At 37.7% G+C, this 24388-nt stretch overlaps 1 protein-coding gene across 2 annotated transcripts in view; it reads left to right on the top strand.

Annotated features, from left to right (window-relative positions):
- IleRS-m (Isoleucyl-tRNA synthetase, mitochondrial) overlaps window positions 1-24388 on the top strand; it is a 384064-nt gene that overhangs the window by 246515 nt on the left and 113161 nt on the right. For both annotated transcript variants that reach the window (XM_090403396.1, XM_090403397.1), the window contains exon 14: window positions 373-466. In XM_090403396.1, coding sequence (XP_090259522.1) covers window positions 373-466 — 94 coding nt within the window. The remainder of the gene's footprint in view (window positions 1-372; window positions 467-24388) is intronic.

Here is a 24388-nt window from a genome sequence, read left to right as displayed (position 1 = left end):
GCTAAAGATTTTGCAACTCCTTGTGTGGATGGTTGAAATAAAAAAATAATAATAATAAATAAATAAAATGATAATTTTAAAATTATTACTCATAAAGGCCACAAATTTCTCCATAGTGAATGTGAACATCATGTAACAGTTAAAGAAAGAGAATTCAAAAACTACTATTTCTTTGACTGTTACATAGTGTTCACCATTTACTATGGAGAAATTTGTGGCCTTTATTTAAGCCATGCTGTATTTCACTAATATGTAGTAGTTTTGCAAGAAATATTCTTAGCACTTGTTTTTTTTTTTTTTTTTTTTTTTTTTTTTTTTTTTTTTTGCCTAAGCTCTTCTTTCCATGTCAGAATGATAATGTTAAACTTACAGAGTAATTTGCCTGAAAATGTAAACTATGAACAGGAAAAAGACATCCTGGACATCTGGTTTGATAGTGGCTGCAGTTGGTTTACAGTCATGCCAGGTAAGCTACCAAAACATTATATGCTGATACTGTTTATCTGTAATTTGTTATTACTGAAAAATAATAGCTATTATATTTTTGTGCAGTAGAAATTTTAATACTGAAATATTATGAATAGCCAATGAAATAAAATACAGAAGATCACCCTTTGCATTTCTGACTGGTAAAACTTTTCTATTATGAACATTTTTACTGGTTTATATGTTTTATATCACAATCTTACAATTGACTGTACTGTATTATTACTATCATGTGGCTTATATCTTTTGAAATCCATTGCATTTGTTCTCTCTTATTGAATAAATACGAATGTTGTCTCTTATGTTCAGATTAATAAATATTTCATTTAATAAAATGTTATTAAATCTTTTCTATCTATGTGTTTCAATGTTTGTCTTATTATGAATGCATGTAATGCCAGACCACATAAGTGAGGCAATGAGGATTCAACCTTATTCTCAAAGGTGGATGTAACTGGTATCAAGCGTATTAGCAGGAGTGTGCTATTGGATGGTTTGAGTCCATTTAAGGTAGAATGTCATAATCGCAAAATAGTAACAGTTTTACATGTAATTTTACTCCACACCAGATAGCATCAAACTCATGCTTTACATCAGTTTGATGCTATCTGGTGTGGAGTGAAGTCTAACAGGAATCATATACATGTTGATGCATTGTTATAGACCTAGTGGATCAATTGCTGGTGATGACAAAATGCATTGCCATATAATCAAGATGTATGCTAAGTGAGTAATCATCATGAGTCACTTCAATTATCTAAACATTAACTGGGTTAGTGGTGAAATCTCATGAGAAGAATAAAGTCAAATTTATTTGGCTAGTACAAGACAACTTCCTCAAGCAGCATCTGACTGAAGGAACTCAGAGTCAAAGAGTGTTAGACTCCTGATACAGTGTCATTCTGTACTAACCTGGGAAATGGCTAAGTATATGAATATTGCATTCAGAAAAGTTTGCATGCTGAATTAAAAATGCAGGAAAATATGACCAACTGAGGAAAATACTGGGTTCAATCCCATGGTATCAGTTGCTAGATGGAAAGGATATTGGCAGTGCATGGGACATATTCAAAATACATCAGTAGTGCAATATTGGGGAATGTGCAATCTTATTAAACGAGAGCTTCTTAAAAAAAAAAAAAAAGATGAGGAAGAAATACTGAAGTCATAAGGATGACATTAGTTATGAAAATTATAATACATAGATCAGAAGAGTTACAGGTATTGTACTAGTATAGAAAAAAAAATGGCTCTGCAAGCTAAAGACAACCCAAAAGAATTTTGTCATTATGTTGCAAATAAAAGAAAGAATGAATGTGAAAGAATAACTACTGAATAAAGATAGTATGCAGGTGGCAAATGCAGAAGAGATTGTTCAACTAACGAATGACCATTTTATTATTATTGTTATTATTACATATGGGGCATCTTCATAGGGTCTGTAAATTTATCATGGGAGGTCCATTACATCAACATTAACCATTGATACCTCTACAATGCCTGTCATGTTTTGCTTTGAACTCATTCACTGCCAAAGCACATACAACTAACTCTGGCAATCCATTCCATTCATTCATCACTCTCCAAATGAAAAATTACACTATTAGTCCTTACACTCTCCTAACCATGCTCTTGCTTAATTTTGGTGGATAATCCCAAGTTTTCCTCACATGATTCATGTATGAAATATTTCGTCCATGTTCTATAAAATTCCATAAGCAACTTATATGTCTCTGTCATATTCCTCCTCCTCCTTTACCTGCCTGTCAACCAGTTATAACATCTTTAATCTCCTCATACGGAGCATCACACATACACCTGCTACCATCTTGGTTACTTGCCTCTGAATCTGTTCCACCTGCTTCTTTCATATCTCCAAGAAACCCAGGAGACCAGATCTGTTCACAGTAATCAAGATGAGGCCTTATACAGGAGAATAATAATAACCTGCTTATCTCTGCATGTCAGGGTTTAATAACCAGATAATCCTCTGTGCTGAACATGCATATTTCTGTGGTTTAGCAAATCTCCATTTAATTTCAAGTGTTGATACCACGTTTCTAAGCATAAAAAAACAGGCACATGCAGAATTCATTGCTCTGTCGGCCATAGTGTCTGGAGAGATACAGACATGTCTGAGTTTGTAAAAGATGTTAAGTAAAAAAGAAAGTACAGATCAGGAGTAGCCTTCCACACAACAAATGCAGGCCACCAAGTAGTTTGGAAAAGAAACAGAAATGCTATATATTGATTATAACTGTTTTATAAGAAAATTTAAAAAATCCTGGAATGCTCCATAATCATCCTCATACACGCTAATATTTTATAATCCAAAAACCCATATTCTCCAATTTATGCAACAGTCTTCCATCCTATATTCTGTCAAAAGCCTTAACAAAATCCAAAAGTATCATGGTGTATCCATTCCCCTTATCTAACTCACTGATAAAATTTTATAGAATGTGAGCAAGTTGCTAAAACATGACCGGAATATCATGTTTTAGCAACCTTAGTAAACGAATGCTGTTCATTGCAGAGTAGAGATTCTCTGTCAACCCATTTCTGAATGCGAACCGTAACCGAATTTTCCAAAATCTTCACCACCAATCCTGAGATACTGATTTGGCTGATAGTTGATACATTGATCTTTGCACCACCCTGGTGCAATGGGATTACCATACGTTCTTTCCGCTCCTGCAGAATCTTCCCTCTTCTGATACTCGAATTATATACCTTAGTCAATCCAATAGCCAATTCAGCTGAACACTGTTTTAGAATCTATGCTCCTTTATGCAGCTGAACTATTTTCCCCTCCTTCCATTCTCTTATGACTCTTCCAGTGGAGACTGAGACTAAGCAATCTTGTCAAAGACACTACCAATTGCCTAGCCCATTATTGTTATATGCAAAGTGATATCCCATCCAATCCCATTCACATCAAGATTTTTTGATATCCTGTATATATATATATATATATATACATATACACAGGCTATATACATCTCGTTTTCTATAAATTAAAGATGCCAAGAAATTATTTTCTTGGTTTAATCCCTTTATCCAAATGTAAGCAAACAAAGTTTGTGCATGAAGTAACTTCAATACTGGGCAACTTGTATATAGAGTCTCGTGACGTCACATCACGTCATCATCAAATTCCTGCCAAGTACCCTCAAGGGGTGTACAGGATATGATAGTACTACATGAAAAAATTACATCATTACTAACTTCCTATCTATAATTTTCCTCCAAATCAGTCTGTTACTTGTCAAGACTCCAACATTATCAGATCTTATATTTCTATCGTCTAAGGCACTTTGTACCGTATCAATCCACCTATATCTGGGTCGTTTTCCTGCCAACCTGGCAGAGAACACTTGTTTTGCTAATCTTTTCTCTCCCATTCTATTTAAGTGACCATACCACCTGAGATTAGCTCTGCTAACGCATTCCTGGATGCTGACAATGTCAAGTTCTTTCCTAATATCCTCGTTTTTAATATGATATTGCCATTGATGCCATCTGTTCACGCCTCTGATCTTTCTCAGGACTCTCATATCTGCGGTCACTAGTCTTTGGTCAAGTGTTTTACTTCTGACCCAGCTCTCAGATCCATAAGTTAAAACTGGTTTGAACACTGCCTTGTATACAGCTAATATAGTGTTCCGACTAATTTCTCTCTTATTCCACATGAATTTATTCAATTGACTTCCCACCATACCAGCTTTGCTGATTCTGTTGTCTATTTCTATATTTAACTTACCATCTTCAATAAAAATCGTGCCTAAGTAGCTGAAATGTTTTACTTGTTCCACAGGTTCTCCATTCTCAACACAGTTGACATTTTCAATGATTCTGCCTATTTTCATTGTCTTTTTCTTTTTATTGCTGACCTTCATACCATATCTATTACAACAGCTATTCAATTTAGTCAGAGAATCTTGCAGACTTGTAGGAGATTTATTTAGAAGTATAACATCGTCTACATAAAGCAAAGAGCATACATTAACATCTCCAATTCTGATATCATGTTTAATACCACTTTCCTTCATAATGTGATCCATATAGATAATGAATAACAGAGGGGATAATGTACATCCTTGTCTCACAACCAAATTTAACATTAAACCATCTTCCTGTACTTCCTTCAATTCTAACTGCTGACTTACAACTCAAATAAAGACTAAGTATTGCTTGATATAATGCCCCATTAACACCATATAACTGCAGTGTATTGAATAGCTTCTCTCTTGGCACCTTGTCATATGCCTTTTCCAAATCGACAAAACAAAAATACAGATCTTTGTTATATTCCCATGCTTTCTCGACTATTTGTCTTAAAGTGAAGATCTGATCCTGACAGCCTCTATTTGGCCTGAATCCAGCTTGTTCTTCACCAAGCTTTTCTTCCACAATTCTTCTCAACCATTTCTCAAGTATACTTGCATAGATCTTGCTAGGAACACTCAGTAGGGAAATACCCCTGTAATTCTCACATTCAGTTTTATTTCCCTTTTTAATATGGGTACCATGAGAGCTCTACTCCAATCATCGGGAATTCGTCCCTCTGTCCAGGCTTTCTGAACTATGCAGTGCAGCCACTGTAAGACTTTTATACCACCATACTTGAGCATTTCTGGTTGAATATCATCTACTCCTGCTGCCTTTCTGCATTTCAAGCCTTTGATGGCTTTTTCTACTTCAAGTATAGATATGTATTCCTGACTGCATGCCTGGTCAGTGTTTTTTACCACTGTGCTGTCATCACTGCTTGTTTCATTTAGCAGTTTTTCAAAGTAATTACTCCATACTTCAAGGATATCTTTTTCTCCTGTTTTCATGTCACCTTTATCATCTCTAACTCCTTTTACAGCACTCTTTCCTCCATTCCTAAGCTTCTTCAACAACCTCCATAATATTTTGCCACCTTCTTGATATTTATTTTCTATATTCTTGCCAAAGTCCTCCCATGACTTTTGTTTGGCTAGTTTTACACAGTGTTTAGCATTCTTGCATTTGGCTCTGTATTCTCTAAGAGCACAAGCTGACTTATTTGCCAGGAACTTTTGATATGCTTTCTTCTTTTCCTTCACTGCCTCTTTAACTTCCTGAGTCCACCATGGAGTTCTAATTTTTCTATCCTTGCAGACAACTTCACCACATGTGCCTTTCTAGCTGAATCAATCAGGGCTTTCTTTAATTCTTGCCATTAAATCTCCATGGTTTGATTCCTGTTCTCAAACTCTTTCATTTTTTTTTCAATAATCTTTCTGTATTTTAGTTTACAGTTCACATCTGAGAGCTGCTCAACTTTTATTCGCTTTAAAACTTTCTTACATGTTATTCTTTTCGATATGAAATTCAATTTTATCCTGCTCAAGACTAAATAGTGATCACTTCCAATTTCAAATCCTCTGTACACTCTGGTGTCCTGCACCAGGGAGAAAACATCACTATCAACAATAACATAGTCAATGAGACTTTTCTTATTCCTAGCCTCTTCTCTCCATGTGAATTTGTGCACATTTTTATGTTGGAACATGGTGTTAGTAATAACCAGTCCATGTCCTGAGCAGAAATCCAACAGATATTTGCCATTATTATTAGCTTTGCTCTTTTCTTCAAATTTTCCAAAAATATTTTTGTATGTCTCACAATCATTTCCTACTCTGCTATTTAGATCCTCAACAAGGACCAACTTTTCATTTTTTTTGTGTGTCAGTTGCTTTTTCTAAAGCCTCAAAAAATTCCTCCACTTCTACCTTAGTAGAACCTTCTGTGGGACCATAGGCACAAATAAGTCTCATTGTCCAGTTCCCCCTTCTCATATTTGCCCACATTACTCTACTTGAGACTGACTGCCATTCAAGAAGAATAACCTGATATTTTGTGTTGAATACTATGGCTACTCCTTCTTTTCCTTGATTGTCATTGCCTGCATATAACATTTTGTATTTATTGCTCAGAAAGATCTCACCAGTGTTGGTCTTTTTTGTTTCAGTCACCCCTATTATGTCGATCTGGTACTTATCTAATTCCTCAGCTAGCTCCATTTCTTTGCCATTCAGGGTTCTTATGTTGATAGTACTGATCTTTAACTCTGGTGATGTTAAGTTGGGGGTTTGTTTTCAGATTTGTTCCAGTAGCTGACTTTTTGCTGTTTGCCCTGGTTCCCTGGCGAAAACAACTGGGACGTTGTTTAACTGGAGGACACCCCTGCCGGCATGAAATTTTGTCATGTTGTCATGACATCACATCACTTGCCTTAGTATCCCATAATGCAAAGCACATATCTTACAGACATGTATAATGCTATGCATTATAAGATCGGTTGCTACCCAGACCGGCTTCAGCCTTTATTGAGGTCTCATCAGGGCAGCCAGATCCACTGATAAAAGATTTAAACCAAGAATATAATTTCTCTGCATCTTTAATTTATAGTATAATCAAGTAGGAAAACTTTCAACGTCTATCTCTAATCCAGAGTATTTTCGTAATAAGATGTGACACCTTTTTGCTACTTGTATATGTAAATCTGATTTCTTCATTACTTCAACCTTGTATCACTTCTAGGTCTGACTCCCACTGGTGAAACCTCAATAAAAATCGAAACTGGTCTGGGTAGTGACCCTTCCCATAATGCATAGCATCATACATGTCCACAAGGAGATGTGTTTTGCATTATGGGATACTAAGGCAAGTGATGTGTAGTTATTACCTTCTTTATACGAGTTGCCCCAGTCCTGAAAATAATTCAGGCGCAAACTTTGCTTACACTTGGAGAAAGGATTAAACCAAGTATATAATTTCTTGGTACCCTTCATTTATTGTATAACCAAGTGAAAAAAAAAAACAACTTCCAACGGTGTTAGTAGGCACCCCAGAAATATCCTTATGCATCATCATAGAACTACTGCTACTACTATCTTGATATAAAGTATGAACAAAAGGTGAAGCAGGAGGCTTTTGAGATGAGGTGAAGACCCTGGATTGATGTCTTGAATTATATCATGAGTAATCCCAGTGGATATGGAAAATCCAGGGAATGACCACTGCCCTAATAGTTGACCCTCTTAACACATCCCCTGATAATTTCAGATGAGGTTGAGTGGTAACTAATTTAGTAGTGCCAAGCACATGCTGCTTGTTGTTATCTGGAATTAATGTAATCCCTCTTGATTCAGTGAATTAAGAAATGGTAGAGAATCAATGAACAGTATGGATTTACTATGGTAACATCATGTTCGAACAACTTGCTTACATTTTATGATAATGTTCAGTGGCGGCCAGTACATAAACACTGCAGCACCCCCAAGGAAAAAATTTTAAATTTAAATTTTGTTTGTGTTTATAAATAATAACTGCTTACAACATTATATAAATGCAATACAACATGTTAAAGGTTACAGCTTATGTTTTGACATTGATTGAATAGTTAATAATTGGAATTGTTCTATTAATGCTTTAGATTACAAAACAGATACACTGTGATCTAATGCAGTGTCAGAATTATCATGTTTGGCCAATCGCAGCCAGGCTCACTGATATTCGTTTGCGCTTGTGATTGCACGTTTCGAGTCATTCAGGCACTGCTCAATTCGGCAGTGTATCGTATGCTTGCGCACGTTAGTTCTGTGAGATACGAAACTTATTATTGGTGAGGGTGAACTATTTTTTGAAAATCTTATTTTATTCTGTTAAAATAACATATATTTATTTATTATAGATACAAGGTTGAATTATGACAAGTGTCACTGTCGAAAATATGAAGAGAATTATATTTTTTCAATTATCGTTACATAAACAAATACACTGCGATCTAACACAATGTTAGAATTATCGCGTTTGGCCAAATGCAGCCAGACTCGCCGATATTCGCTTGCGCTTGTGATTGCACGTTACAAGTCATTCCGACACTGCTTGGTTGGGCAGTGTATTGTATGCTTGCGCACGTTATTTCTGTGAGATACGAAACTTTTATTATTGGTGTTTGTTCGTGGTGAGGGTGAAATATTTTTAATAATGCAATTTTTTAATATGTAAATTTATTTATTAATAAATTGGTAACTGATTAGGAGGGAAAAAAAATTTTTTTATTTTATTTTGTATATGCAGCACCCCCACTTAAAAGTTTCACTGGCCTCCACTGATAATGTTACTGTTGAGTTAAACAAGGGGTAATGGATACACCATGATACTTTTGGGCTCTGCTAAAGCTTTTGACAAGTATATAGCTTGAAAGACTTGCATAAATTTGAAAACAAGGGACTGGATTACAAAATCTTAGCATGAATAAGAGGATAGCTGATTGGTAGATATTAAAAAACAGTATATGAGGATGTCAGTCTGCAAGATTTAAATTGACTATTGGTTTACCACAGGGATCAGTCCCTGGTCTTACTGTATATAAGCCACATTCATGATTACCCTATCTTTGCATCATAAGCAAACAGCTGTATGTCACCAGTCAAATCCTTCCAATGTCATTAATTTAAAGATTCAATAATCAGGAATGCGGCTTATATACAGTACAGTAAAACCTCGATATATAACGGACTAATTTGGGTGAGGGGGGGTGTCCCTTAAATCCGAAAGTCCGTTATATAATAAAGCAGATTTTCTGAATGCTTTTTTCTGTTGAAAACCTGAACCCATTACTAAGAGCCCACAGAGAAACAAGAGTATGACTTTTAATTTTGGATTTAACATTAAATTAACTCTTTTTCGTTTGTCTATATTTTAAGGTTAGGGTTTCAAAGATGTGTTTTGCATTCATACATATCTGATTTTAAATTTATGTTGAATAGGTCTATGAAATGCATACGTACATAAACTATTCACCATGAGTAAACAAATGCACACTACTGGGCATGGCTCAGCGCACGTTGGAACATTGGCTGGCACGCGTTAAAACTGCTGCAGTAAGTCACAGCACATGACAAAAGAACCATTTACAGTGCGATTGGTGTGATCTTGTGCTAATCATTTGCCGAACATGTTTTATGAGGTGACTCATTTATGTCGGCTAAATTACTACAGTATTTTTCCAACATGTGATGGCCTATTCGCCAAAATTTGTTAAAAATAACAGGAAATTAATAACAAAAAATAACCTGTTAATTTAATTATAAGCAAATCTTGGTTAAAAGCATTTTAAAATTAACAGGGTGTTAATTTTCACATGTGACATATGGACTAGAAATTTGTCCGTTAAATCGAGGGTTTAACATACTTACTGTACTTGCACAATGCTTTCAATAGGCTGGAATTGTGGGCAGGTGAAACTGGCTGTCAGTTCAATGTTAATAAATGTAAAATTACATTCTTTGGTGTAATGAGATATCCATGGTTATATGCATCCTACTGTGGGCATGGATGTTTGTGATTGTCTGTGAAAATACTAGTGGTGGGTGGTAGATGGCGTTGGTGTAGATGATGATAGTAGTTGTGGTTTGTTGTAGTTGATAGATTGAGTGGTGGAGACAGAGAGCTGTAGAGTGGGTGCCCTCCCTTGATGAGTCTTTGGACTCCCTGGAGGGATCACATAATAATAATAATATATTGGTGGGATTATGTTAGAAGAAGCTGATCAGGCTAGTGAACTTGAAGTTTTAGTAGATAGGAAGTTGAAGTTCAAGGACCATATACAATAGCAAAGATTGCAAATACAACTCAGAAGATAATCGCAACGCTGAAATGAACCTTAACACATAAGGACAAGGAAGTCATTTTGACTCTTTACAGGGTGATGATGCAATGTCACTTGAACTATTGTGCACATGTCTGGTCTCCTTGTTTCCATAGTGAAGCTGATACAGTGAAGAGGGTGTAAAGGAGAGTGTTAAAGATGATATTAGGATTGTGGAATACAAATTATCAAAACCATTGATAATTTGTGGACTGCACACTGCAAACAGGAGAAAGAGGAGTGATATGATTGAGACTTACAAATATCTGAAAGGTCATACAGGATATTAGTTAATGGAATTTTTCATTTTATGCAGGGCAGGGAGAAGGCGAGAGCATCCATGGAAGTTGAAAAGTAATGCAGTGAAGAAGGTGCTCTCATAGAGTAGTGTGTGATTTGAATTCACTGCCTTTGGAAGTTGTGAAAGGAAGTAGTGTGAATGAATTCAAGAAAAGGTATGACATCTGGTGTGGGTGATATGCCTCAGTGAATCCCTGACTCCCCTGAAGTCTATCTTAATAATAATAAATCAGCAATAAAAAAAAAGACTGAAAATAGGAATATAGAGAACTTTAACTGCATTTTATGGAAATCCCATAGAACATCTAAAACATTTCAGCTATTTAGGTGCAATTTTTAGTGAAGGTGTAAATTAAATATGGAAATAGGCAACAAAAAAAGCAAAACTGGTATGATGAAGAGTCATCTGAATAAATTTATATGGAATAAGAGAGAAATTATTCAAAATACTGAACTATCTCATTATTACATTTAATGAAATGAATACCACAGAGGAACAATAAAATATAAGTTTATTGGATCCTGTATTTTGTCTCTTTCACAGCCAATACAACCTCAAAATTGTAAAAGAATACACAAAAACACTCAAAACAATTAGTGGAAAAAATTCGACTAAAAGACTAAAATCCTGTGAAGGAGCATCCTCCATTGGGTACATTTAGCTAGTCTTTGCTGTTGGGTGGGAGGCCTAAGGATTAAAATGTTAAAAATCTTGGGAAGCTTAACACAGCCGTATTTATTAAGATAGGCTATGGTTTAAAAAATTTGTAGCTGATTCTAATAAAAGGCTTTTGTTGCAGTGAAGCACAGTAGTTTTTTTTTTCCATCTGATTCTGTGCAAGATATCCAAAGCATGATCAGACTGACTATAGTTTGGCTGCAGATGTATTTCTTTTGTTCTTCTAGGCAGATGTTGGGAGATCTCCCAGTTCTTGCAATTTATTTCATCATAATTAAATAAATTACAAGAACACATAAACAGAGAAGGGAGGGTGGATGAGGACACTCAGCTTCAGATTAAGATTGAAAGACATACAGAGATTATATTTTTTTAAGGTTCTGGCTATTTTTTTCTTAGGTGCCTTAAATATAGGGAATAGTAACAGCATTACTATAGTCTGTAGAGAGGGGTGCGAGAAGGGAGGAAAACCAATTTATTAATCTTTTTAGCATCATAACCAGTGGAAAGGAAGGTCTGGTGAATAAGGGAGATTTCAGCTGAAACTCCCCTTTATTTGCTTGGATGGAATGGTTGGAGGCTTTGTTGACAAGGATTTTAATATCACAGTACTGTTGAAAGGGAGGATGATGGGAGATTTTATGTATATATCTACCTGTGTGAATGAGTTTTCTGTAAACTTAGAAAGAATGGGTGCATTGGGAAGACAAGTGATTCAAGTATCTAGAAAAGGCAGGCCATTATTATGTCTTTTTCTGGGATGCTGTCTGTTGGGGTGAAGGAGAAAGGAGTCTAATATATCTTAGCTAGATGGACAGTTTCAGAATGACAGTATGAAGGTTACCTTTTTTTTTTTTTTCAAATATTTCATAAAGAAATTATTTATGGGAGGAGAGAGAGGGTAGAATCCCTGGCTGTATTATTATTAACATCTGACCTCTATGGAGTTGGAGACTTATCATGCAAGGTACACATTATTGCACACAATGCTCATTGAACTGTGCTTTAAACTGATTCCATGTGTTTACATTCACAACACACTCAGGCAATGCATTCCACTCACCAACCCACCCTCCATGCAAAGAAGAACCTTCCCCTCACTCCTTATACAGTTTTCAGTGATGGCCTCTTGTTCTATCCCCTCCCCTCTCCCATTCTATGAACATTCTCTTCCATGTCAACCTGATGACAATCCCTGACTAGCTTATATGTCTCAATCATACCCCCCCCCTTTCCTCCTATTCACGAGGCTCTGTAACTTACATTCTCTCAATCTGTCCTCGTGCTCCACATTCCAAAGATCACTGACCACCTTTGCGAATCTTCTCTGGACCCTTTCCAACATATCCTTATCACCATGAAAATCCAGCGACCAAATCTGTGTGCAATAATCCATATGTGGCCTGATCAAGGCCTTATACAATGGCATCATAACCTCTCTCATTCTGCATGTCAGAGTCCTCCACATCATTGTCATTATCCAGTGTGACGTCTTCACAACTTATGCAGTATGGCTCCTGAATTTCAGGTCCTTGTCCACCATCACTCCTAGATCTCTCATCTCGTCTACTTCCTTTAAAGTTTCCCCACCAAGTGTATACTTTTCATCCCATCGTTGATTTGCAACATTGAACTGACAGTTCCACTTATCTGCCTATTCATGCAATCTATTCAAGTCCTCTCTTGTAAGGCCATAAAATCTGCTTGACTCTGCATTGCTTCCCCAGTTTTGCATCATCTGCAAACAGCTGCATATCACTAGTTAAACCCATCCCAATATCATTGACATACAAATTGAACAACAGTGGCCCCAAAACTGACTCCTGCAGCACACCACTACTGAGCTTTCTCTTTCGGGATACTGCACTCCCATATACAACTTTCTGATGCCTATCCAATAGCCAGTCACTGATCTAGCTCAGAAGTCTGTTATCCATTCCCATCTGTTTCAATTTATTTAAGAGCTTGTTGTGTTGACAGTCTATCAGAAGCCTTTGCACAATCCAAGTACACCACTGTATATGCATCTCCCCTGTCCAAGGTATTTGTCATCTTGTTATAGTACATAAGTGAGTGAATTATGATCTCCCCTTAACAAAGCCATGCTGATAACCACAGAGAATACTGCTATTATCAACCCATTTCTCTATCCTACTACACCAATCTGTCCAGTATCTTCATCACAACTCCAGATATACAGACCGGCTCTAATTTGAAGCTACAGCCTTATCACCACCTTTATGCAATGGAACAATTTTACCATACTTCCACTCCCTTGGAACCTGTGCTGTTGCAAGACTTTTATTAAACAAGCATGAGAGTGCTACTGCCAGTTCCCTGGAAAACAAATCCTATCACCTTATTGACATCAGGTTTATTTATTTCTTCAAATACCTTCTGCTCACTCACAATTAAGCCATCCTCTCCTGTGTCCTTTACACTTAAGTTCCTCATGATTTCACCCTAATCGGGATGAAACACCCTTATAAATTGAACACTGAATACCTCAACAATGCCTTCTGGAGCAGTTACCATTCTACCACTTTCATCCATTAACATCATCTTACCATGATTGTTCTTCCTTCTACTTGCCACATATCTAAAAAAACTCTCTAGGGTTTTTCTTTGCCTGATTGCCAATTTCTGCTCATACTGCATTTTTGTTTTCCTTACTAATTGAGTCACTCTCCTGGCTTGTTCTTTATACACTTGTAACTGATTGTTACCATTATTCATCTTGTACTTCCTCCAAAGTACTTTCTTTTTCCAGATTTCATGCTTAAGCTCCACATTCATCCATTTTACACCCATCTTATTCAGCCTTTTGGCCTTCGGAATACATTCACCCATTGATGCTGTTATGTGTTTCTTTGTCAATTCCCATGAAGCATTTATTTCCTTACAACTCAAACTCCTTATAACTGTCTCCTAAGCTTGTCATAATCTCACATATATCCTTATAATTTCACATATATCCTTTCCTCACGAAAGTCTAGCCACAACACAGGTGATCACTTCATTATCACTTTCACCGACTGGAGGAAAGTGTGAAACCCCTCTCACAATTATATCCTCTGATGAAATGACCAGATCTAGAACTCTCGATCCTCGTGTGTCCTCCTTTACGTGCTGCCTGAGATAGTTATATCTCAAGAACTCGAGAAATTCATTTTCCTTATTCCAAATGCTATTTCTTCATTCCAATCCATACTGCTATAATTAAAATCACCCATGATAATTACCCTTCCTTTGTTCACTAATCCAAGTTGTTTATACATTTCTTCATTGCCACCCTCTACATTCCCAGGCCTATAGCAACATCCAACTTCAACCTCCACGTTACACCACACTGCCTCATAACCAGTGCCATTATTTCTCCCTTTCATGTCTACCTTTTGTGAACTTCCCCTGCTATCATCAGCAGCACTTCTCCTCCCTTTTGCCCTTTCTGTCCTTGTGAAAAATATTGTATCCTTCCATTTCTATTCCTGGTATGATATCATCTTCATTCAACCATGTTTTGCTTATTCCAATGATTTTGGGACAAATAAACTCAATCAGAACTCTGCCATTGTCAGTCATCAAACCCATATAAAAAAGGAGGAGGGTTGTACTTGTAGTTAGCAGCCACAATATGAAAAAAAAAAAAAAAAAAACATTGCTACAGAAACCTCAAGGAATGAAAGAAATTGGATTTGCGTGTTGCTGAAGAACCTCCAGAGGAGATGATGCATGCTTGTGAAAGCTCATTTAGAGAAGAAAACTGGAAGGGATAACTTCACACCCAAACATGTGACAAAAATTAGATGCTGTAACATCAGAACAATGTATGAGACTGGTAAAGTATACCACATACAAATCCTGGGGACTTAGCAAAACCAGATGGAATGGTATTCGTGAAGTCAAATTGGCTTCAAACAAACATATCATATTCTCTGGCAACCCACAAGATGTGGAACATAGTAAAAGTATTGCTATAATGATGTCAGAGAAGGCAAGAAAAAGCATTGTCGGAATGGAAACCAATATCAGAAAGAATTTTAAGAGCTAGATTTAAAACAAGATATAAAAATGTCATCATCAAATTCCTGACATGTACCCTCAAGGAGTATATAGGATATGATAGTACTACATGAAAAACTTACATCACCACTAACTTCCTATCTACAATTTTCCTCCAAATCAATCTGTTACCTGTAAAGACTCGAACATTATCAGATCTTATATTTCTTTCTTTTAAGACTTTTACTGTATCAATCCACCTATATCTTGGTCTTCCTCTGTATCTTTTTCCTACCAACCTGGCAGAGAATATTTGTTTTGCTAACCTTTCCTCTCCCATTCTGTATAAGTGACCATACCACCTGAGATTAGCTCTGCTAACACATTCCTGGATGCCGACAATGTCAAGTTCTTTTCTAACATCCAAATTTTTAATATGATATTGCCATTGATGCCATCTTGTGTAGAGGCTTAAGTGCTGTGAGGACATTATGTTGGAGGTTTAATGGATTTTTTACAACACTCAAAAAGAATTAAATTAGAATTTAATACTCCTATATTTCGTCCTAGTCACTAGGACATCTACAGGGATTACAAAGACAATTAATGTAACATGCACACAAAAACTTACAATACTAAGCCCAACCACGTGGGTGACACTAAAGTCCTATCTAGGTGGAGTGCCCTCTAAGGGCGGTAGTAGACGGCCTGGAATGTAAGGTGGGACCTCTGGTGATGAGTGTTTCCCAAATCTTCGGAAGCTTAATGCAACCGTATTTGTTAAGATTTGGTTGGTTTCTGAGAGCTGCTGCTGCTTCTAAGAAAAGTCTCTCTTTCTTGTATTTGCTGTGGTAGAGCATGGTGGTTTTCTTCCATGATACTCTGTGTGTGGTGTCCAAAACATGGTCAGCCAAGCCTGAGTGGCCATAGTTGTGTTTACAGATGTACGACTTGTGTTCCTCCAGACGGATGGATGCTGATCTGCCTGTCTGTCCAAAGTACGCAAGCTTACAGGAACAGGGTACTTTGTAAACTCCAGGCAGAGAGAGAGAGGAGGGAGCTGATCTTTCGTAGAACGGATAAGGGTAGCAAGTTTGCGGTAGGGCTTATATGCTGTGTGTAGGTTATACTTTTTTAGTATCTTGGCTATTTTTTCCGAAGTGCCTCGGACGTAGGGTATGGTGATGGCATTTTTAAATTCTTGTTGACGCGAGGGACGGGGAATGGGGGGGGGGGATTGATTATTTTTTTGATACTGTGTTCGCTGTAGCCATTGGAGAGGAAAGTTCTGTGTATGTGGTTAAGTTCAGTAGTGAGGCCGGTTCCACTGGAACAAAGATTGTGGGCTCTCTTGGTAAGGGTTTTAATGATGCCATATTGTTGTGAGGGGTGGTGGTGGGAGAGTTTGTGAAAATGTATCTGCCTGTGTGTGTGTGGGTTTTCTGTATACAGTGAAGGCAAGTGTATCATTGGGCAGGCGCGTGACTAAGGTGTCTAGGAAGGGTAAACAATTGTTCTTTACCTTTTCCATAGTAAACTGGATTCTTGGATGTAGGCTATTGAGATGACAGAGGAAGGAGTCTAACGTGTCTGGGCCATGAGGCCAAATGGAGAACACATCATCTACATATCTTAGCCAGATAGAAGGTTTGAGTGGGGCTGAGTCTATGGCTCGTTTTTCAAAATCTTCCATATAGAAATTGGCAAGGGGGAGTGAGCGTGGGGAACCCATGGCGGTTCCTTCTATCTGCTTGTAGATTTTTTTATTCCAAGAGAAATACCCAGAGTTGATGGCAAAGAAAAAGAGATCTAAGATGTCAGAGGGGAAAACGTTTTCTAAGAGAGATAAAGTGTCAGTTAAGGGAATATTGGTAAACAAAGAGGAGAGGAGAACAATACAGACATATTGGTAAGCTTTGATATCTCCTCTTTGTTTACAAATATTCCCTTAACTGACTTAGAAAACGTTTTCCCCTCTGACATCTTAGATCTCTTTTCCTTTGCCATTAACTCTGGGTATTTCTCTTGGAATAAAAAATCTACAAGCAGATAGAAGGAACTACCATGGGTTCCCCCCTCTCACTCCCCCTTGCCAATTTCTATATGGAAGATTTTGAAAAATGAGCCATAGACTCAGCCCCACTCAAACCTTCTCTCTGGCTAAGATATGTAGATGATGTGTTCTCCATTTGGCCTCATGGCCCAGACACGTTAGACTCCTTCCTCTGTCATCTCAATAGCCTACATCCAAGAATCCAGTTTACTATTAAAAAGGAAAAGAACAATTGTTTACCCTTCCTAGACACCTTAGTCACGCGCCTGCCCAATGATACACTTGCCTTCACTGTATACAGAAAACCCACACACACAGGCAGATACATTCACAAACTCTCCCACCACCACCCTTCACAACAATATGGCATCATTAAAACCCTTACCAAGAGAGCCCACAATCTTTGTTCCAGTGGAACCAGCCTCACTACTGAACTTAACCACATACACAGAACTTTCCTCTCCAATGGCTACAGCGAACACAGTATCAAAAAAATAATCAATTCCTCCCCCATTCCCCGTCCCTCGCGTCAACAAGAATTTAAAAATGCCATCACCATACCCTACGTCCGAGGCACTTCGGAAAAAATAGCCAAGATACTAAAAAAGTATAACCTACACACAGCATATAAGCCCTACCGCAAACTTGCTACCCTAATCCGTTCTACGAAAGATCAGCTCCCTCCTCTCTCTCTGCCTGGAGTTTACAAAGTACCCTGTTCCTGTAAGCTTGCGTACTTTGGACAGACAGGCAGATCGGCATCCATCCGTCTGGAGGAACACAAGTCGTACATCTGTAAACACAACTATGGCCACTCAGGCTTGGCTGACCATGTTTTGGACACCACCCACAGAGTATCATGGAAGAAAACCACCATGCTCCACCACAGCAAATACAAGAAAGAGAGACTTTTCTTAGAAGCAGCAGCAGCTCTCAGAAACCAACCAAATCTTAACAAATACGGTTGCATTAAGCTTCTGAAGATTTGGGAAACACTCATCACCAGAGGTCCCACCTTACATTCCAGGCCGCCTACAAGCACCCTTAGAGGGCGCTCCACCTAGATAGGACTTTAGTGTCACCCACGTGGTTGGGCTTAGTATTGTAAGTTTTTGTGTGCATGTTACATTAATTGTCTTTGTAATCCCCGTAGATGTCCTAGTGACTAGGACGAAATATAGGAGTATTAAATTCTAATTTAATTCTTTTTGAGTGTTGTAAAAAATCCATTAAACCTCCAACATAATAATTGATGCCATCTGTTTACACCCCTAATCTTTCTGATGACTCGCATATCTGTGGTCTCTAGTCTTTGGTCAAGTGTTTTGTTTCTAACCCAGCTCTCAGATCCATAAGTTAAAATTGCCTTGAACACTGTCTTGTATCTAACTAAGTGTTTTGACTAATTTCTCTCTTATTCCATATAAATTTATTCAGTTGACTTCCTACCATACCAGCTTTGTTGATTCTGTTGTTATTTCCATATTCAGTTTACCATCTTGACTAAAAATCCTGTCTAACTAGCTGAAATGTTTTACTTATTCTATAGGTTCTCTATTCACAATGCATTTGATATTTTCAATGCTTCTGCCTATTTCCATTGTCTTTGCCTTGTTATTGCCAACCTTCATACCATATCTTTTACAACAGTTATTAAATTTAGTCAGGGAATCTTGCAGATTTGTTTAGAAGTATAACATGATTCACCTAAAGCAAAGAGCTGAGATTAACATATCCAATTTTGATATCAGATTTACTTCATGATGTGATCCATATAGATAATGAATAATAGAAGGGATAATCTACATCCTTGTCTGACACCAGATTTAACATTAAACTATCTTCCTGTAATTCCTTCAGTTTTAATTGCTGACTTACACTCAAATAAAGACTAAATATTGCTTGATATAATGTTCCATTGAAACTGTACAACTGTAGTGTTTTGAATAGCTTTTCTCTTGCCACGTTGTCATATGCCTTTTCCAGATTTACAAAACTTAAATACAGGTCTTTGTTATATTCCCATGATTTCTCAACTATTTGTCTTAAAGTGAAAATCTGTTCTGACAGCCTCTATTTGGCCTGAATGCAGCTTGTTCTTCACCATGCTGCCCTCTACAATTCTTCCCAACCAGTTTCATAGTATACTGGCATAAATCTTACCAGGAACACTCAGTAGAGAAATACCTCTGTAATTTTTGCATTCAGTTTATTTCCCTTTTATATATGGATACTATGAGAGCTCTACTCAATCATCTGGAATTTGTTCCTCAACCAGGCCCTCTGAACTATGCAGTGCAGCCACTTTATGACTTTTATACCTCCATACTTGAGCATTTCTGGTCACATATCATCTACTCCAGCTGCCTTTCCACATATCATGCTTTTGATGGCTTTTTCTCTTCAAGTATGGATATGTTTTTTTGTTTAGTGCCTGTTGAGTGTTTCTTACAACTGATTGTTTCATTTAGCAATTTTTCAATGTAATTACTCCATACATCAAATATAAATCCATATATAACATATAAAATGTTACATGTTACAATTATAAATATATATGTCCCCACAAACAAAGTCGATTTAAGGGAAAAAGAAGATTTCTCTGAATTACTAGATTTACTAGATACTAGAAAGAGATAGATATGATTAGTAGAAGAGACATGATTTTGCTTCTGGGAAATGCAAATGTAAAGGTGAGTAAAGATAATAGTGGATATGAAGCAGTTATAGGAAAGGAAGGACTAATAGTCGAAAATGAAAATGGAACAATATTAAGAGATTTCTGTCTTTTCAATAACTTGATAATAGGAGGCGCTATGTTTAAACATAAAGTTGTACATAAATATACCTGGATATCTGGTGATATCCAGGTAATAGTAAAAATCAAATAGACCATATAATAATAAATAAATTACAGAGATCCTCTCTACAGGATGTAAGAACAAAAAGAGGAGCAGATGCTTAGGCAGATCATATATTAATAATAGGAAAGATAAAAATAAAACTAGCAAAGTTTTTTAAACCAAGAAATCAGAGAAAACAATATCATTTAAGTAAATTAAAAAATAAGGATTATGCAGAAAACTTTGCATATACAATTAAAAATAAATATGAAATAGAAATATTGAACAAAATGGAACATACAGATATATAGGAACAAGTGGAGAGAAATAAAAGAAATTTATAATGAAACAGCTGAAGAAATACTTGGGAGACAGGATAGGTTAAAGAAACAATGGATAACAGATGAAAATGTGAGGAAAGAAGAGAAATGAAGAAAAAAGTACTGCAAAGTCAAAGTGTAGAAGAAAAAACAGTGAGAGGAACCAAATATATAAAGAAAAAAAATAAACAAGTTAAAAAGAATGCAAGAAATGTCAAAAGGAAATATATTGAAGAATTATGTGGAGAGGCAGAACAAGCTGCAAGGAACTAAGAATCTATATGAGATAATAAAGGAAATAACTTTAAAAAACATAAGAAAAGAAAATCAAATAAAAGATAAATATGGAAATTTACTGACTAGGGAAAAAGACAGAAAAGAGATGAATATTTTCAGGAAGTCTTGGGCAAGAAATCTACAACACGGGAAGAAATACTGCCATAGAACATTGAAATGGAGACACTAGATATAAATATAGGAGAAATAACAATAACAGAGATAACAAGAGCAATAAAGAAGCTAAAAAATGGAAAGGCAGCAGGGATAGATAACATTCCAGCAGAATTAATTAAAACAGACATTAAATTTTCAACAGAGATAATACACCCACTGATAAATGAGATATGGAAGAAAGAGAAATGGCCAAAGGACTGGGATATAGGAATAGTACCAAAAAAAAAAAAAAAAAAAAAAAAAAAAAGGTTATATTACAGAATGTAAAAATCGGAGAGGAATCTCACTGCTGAGCATGGCCAGTAAGATCTTTACAAGAATAATTCTGGAAAGAATACATACATACATGCATCTTCAAGGCCCACCTTTCCTAATTGGGTTGTGGGGGGGCAACAGCTGCAAGAGGAACTTCAAATGGTCACGATCCTCGGCCACCAAGCTCAGGTGTGCTGGTGGGATTCCCAAACGTGTCCACCCAACTTTTTGGATATAATCTATCCAGCAAGTCCTTGGCCTTCCACATGGCCTCCCACTCTCTGGCTTGGCAAAGAGGGCCTGCTGAGGGAGCCTCTCTTATGGCATTCTGACCATGTGCCCGTACCAACGTAACTGTGATCTCTCAACACGGAGAAGCAGCGATTGAGTATTGAGGGTTTCCCGAATTGCAGAGCTTCTGACTCTGTCGAGTTTTGTCAGCCCCGCAACCCCTCGAAGGAACCTCATTTCAGCCGCTTGGATTCATGTCCGCATTCTTTCGGTCATTACCCAACTCTCATGACCATAGGTGAGGTTTTTTTTTTTTTTGAAACAACGTAGATCCAAATATAAATTAAATAATACTTTAATAGATATTTCCGATATTTCGGCAATGTCACATTGCCATTTTCTAAAGGAACTTACAAAAAGGCAGGTGCACACAGGCACTAACAATACAGTAACTGAGAATGAAGATATGAAGCTATCGTTCTCCTAGAAGTCCTGATGGTGCCCTCTGGCGGGCTAAGTAGGCGTTCTTGGCCGTTGGGCTGAAGGTCTGCTGATGTATGTCTCCCAAATTTGGGGCAGTGGCATACAACCAAATTTGTTGAGGTTTGGAGAGTTTCTTAGGGCAGAGGCTGATTCCATAAATAATCTTTCGAATTTATATTTGCTCCGGTGTATTATTGTTGCTTTCTTCCACCGTATTCTGTGGCGAGTATCCAGAGCATGGTCTGCAAGACCAGAATGGCTATACTTGTAAAACCGGATGTAGTCCTTGTGTTCAGAAATTCTGATATTCGCTGTCCTGCCTGTTTGGCCAAAGTACGACAGTTTACAACTGCAAGGGACCTGGTATACACCAGGTAGGTCTAGGAGAAGTGGTTGGTCTTTGGTAGAGCAGATAAGGGATGCCAATTTTCTGTAAGGCCTGTAACAGGAGGTGAGGTCATGTTTTTTTAGAATTTTGGTAATTTTTTCTGAGGTGCCTCGGATGTAGGGAACGGTGATGGATTTAGAGTAATCTTTTTTGTGGAGGAGGGGGGGCTGTGGTTTGTAGGTTTTAATATTTTTTGGATTTTTTTTGGGGGGGGGGTAGCCATTGGCTGAGAAAGTGTTGAGGATGTGATTTAGTTCAGTGTTAAGGGCAATGTCGTTAGAACAGATTAGTTTAGCCCTGTTGTATAGTGTTTTTACCACTCCATATTGTTGTGAGGGGGGGGGATTGTTGGTGGATGTATCTGCCTGTATGGGTGGGTTTTCTGTAAACTGAGAAAACCAAAGTTCCATCAGGCTGGCGGGTGACTAGTGTGTCTAGTCACCCGCCAGAAGTTGGCAGTTGTTTTCCTCTTTTCCGAAAGAGGAAAACAACAGGAGGCAGTTGTTTTCCTCTTTTTCCAGGGTGAACTTGATTCTGGCGTGTTGGTTGTTTAAGTGTGTAAGGAAGGAGAGGAGTGTTTCAGAGCCATGTGGCCAAATAGCAAACACATCATCAACGTAGCGAAGCCATATGGTTGGTTTTTGTGGGGCAGAGGCTAAGGCTTTTTCCTCAAAGGTCTCCATAAAGAAATTGGCCAAGGGTGGGGAGAGTGGTGAGCCCATGGCTGTCCCCTCTATTTGTTTGTAGAATTTTCCCTGCCAAACGAAATAGCCTGAGTTCATTGTGAACTGAAATAGGGCTGAGATATCGGGGGAAAATTTAGCTTGGATTAGCTCTAAAGTTTCCTTGAGTGGGACATTTGTGAATAAGGAGGAGACGTCGAAGCTGACCATTATGTCAGTATGTTGGAGTGTAAGGTTTTCTATGCTGGCTTTGAAGTGGGCTGAGTTTTTTATGTGTGATGGTGTGTTGCCAGTATAGTGTGTGAGCTCTTTGGCCAAATTTTCTAAAAAAACATGACCTCACCTCCTGTTACAGGCATTACAGAAAATTGGCATCCCTTATCCGCTCTACCAAAGACCAACCACTTCCCCTAGACCTACCTGGTGTATACCAGGTCCCTTGCAGTTGTAAACTGTCGTACTTTGGCCAAACAGGCAGGACATCGAATATCAGAATTTCTGAACACAAGGACTACATCTGGTTTTACAAGTATAGCCATTCTGGTCTTGCATGGTCTGGATACTCGCCACAGAATACGGTGGAAGAAAGCAACAATAATACACCGGAGCAAATATAAATTCGAAAGATTATTTATGGAATCAGCCTCTGCCCTAAGAAACTCTCCAAACCTCAACAAATTTGGTTGTATGCCACTGCCCCAAATTTGGGAGACATACATCAGCAGACCTTCAGCCCAACGGCCAAGAACGCCTACTTAGCCTGCCAGAGGGCACCATCAGGACTTCTAGGAGAACGATAGCTTCATATCTTCATTCTCAGTTACTGTATTGTTAGTGCCTGTGTGCACCTGCCTTTTTGTAAGTTCCTTTAGAAAATGGCAATGTGACATTGCCGAAATATCGGAAATATCTATTAAAGCATTATTTAATTTATATTCGGATCTACGTTGTTTCAATTCCCTAAGTGATTTAGAAATGCATAACCAACGTATAAGCCTGTCTACGAGGACCATAGGTGAGGATGAGGACATAGACTGTATTGAAGACAGCCAGCTTTGCCTTCTGGCTTAACTCCCGCTTCAATACTACTGAACGGCCAAGCTCCCACAATATTGAGCTTGCTAAGCCAATTCGAGTGCCTAGCTCTACGTCCCATTTTCCATCATTCGTGAATATGGACCCAAGGTATTTAAACTTCTCCACCTGTCTCATTGGGACTCCACTTACATGTAGAGTGCACTGGGATGGTTGTCTTGAGACCACAAATGTTTCAGTTTTGGCCACACTGATCTTCATACCAGCGTCTGCACAAACAGCTATCCACAAACCTATCCAGGGTCTGCTGGAGGTCATCTGTGGAAGAGCTAAGCAGAACTAGGTCATTTGCAAAAAGCAGACGTCCAGTGCTACATCTTCCAATTCTGACACACTCACTGCCTCGGCTGTGCCTGTCAATCCAGTCCATAAATATTATGAAAAGGAGGGGTGACAGGACACACCCTTGGCAGAGGCCAATGGAGACTG

Source organism: Typopeltis vanoorti, chromosome 14 (assembly GCF_054136105.1).
Source record: "Typopeltis vanoorti isolate ZY-2024b chromosome 14, IOZ_Tvanoo_1.0, whole genome shotgun sequence".
NCBI classification, from domain to species: domain Eukaryota; kingdom Metazoa; phylum Arthropoda; class Arachnida; order Uropygi; family Thelyphonidae; genus Typopeltis; species Typopeltis vanoorti.
This window is presented reverse-complemented; position numbering and strand designations above follow the sequence as displayed.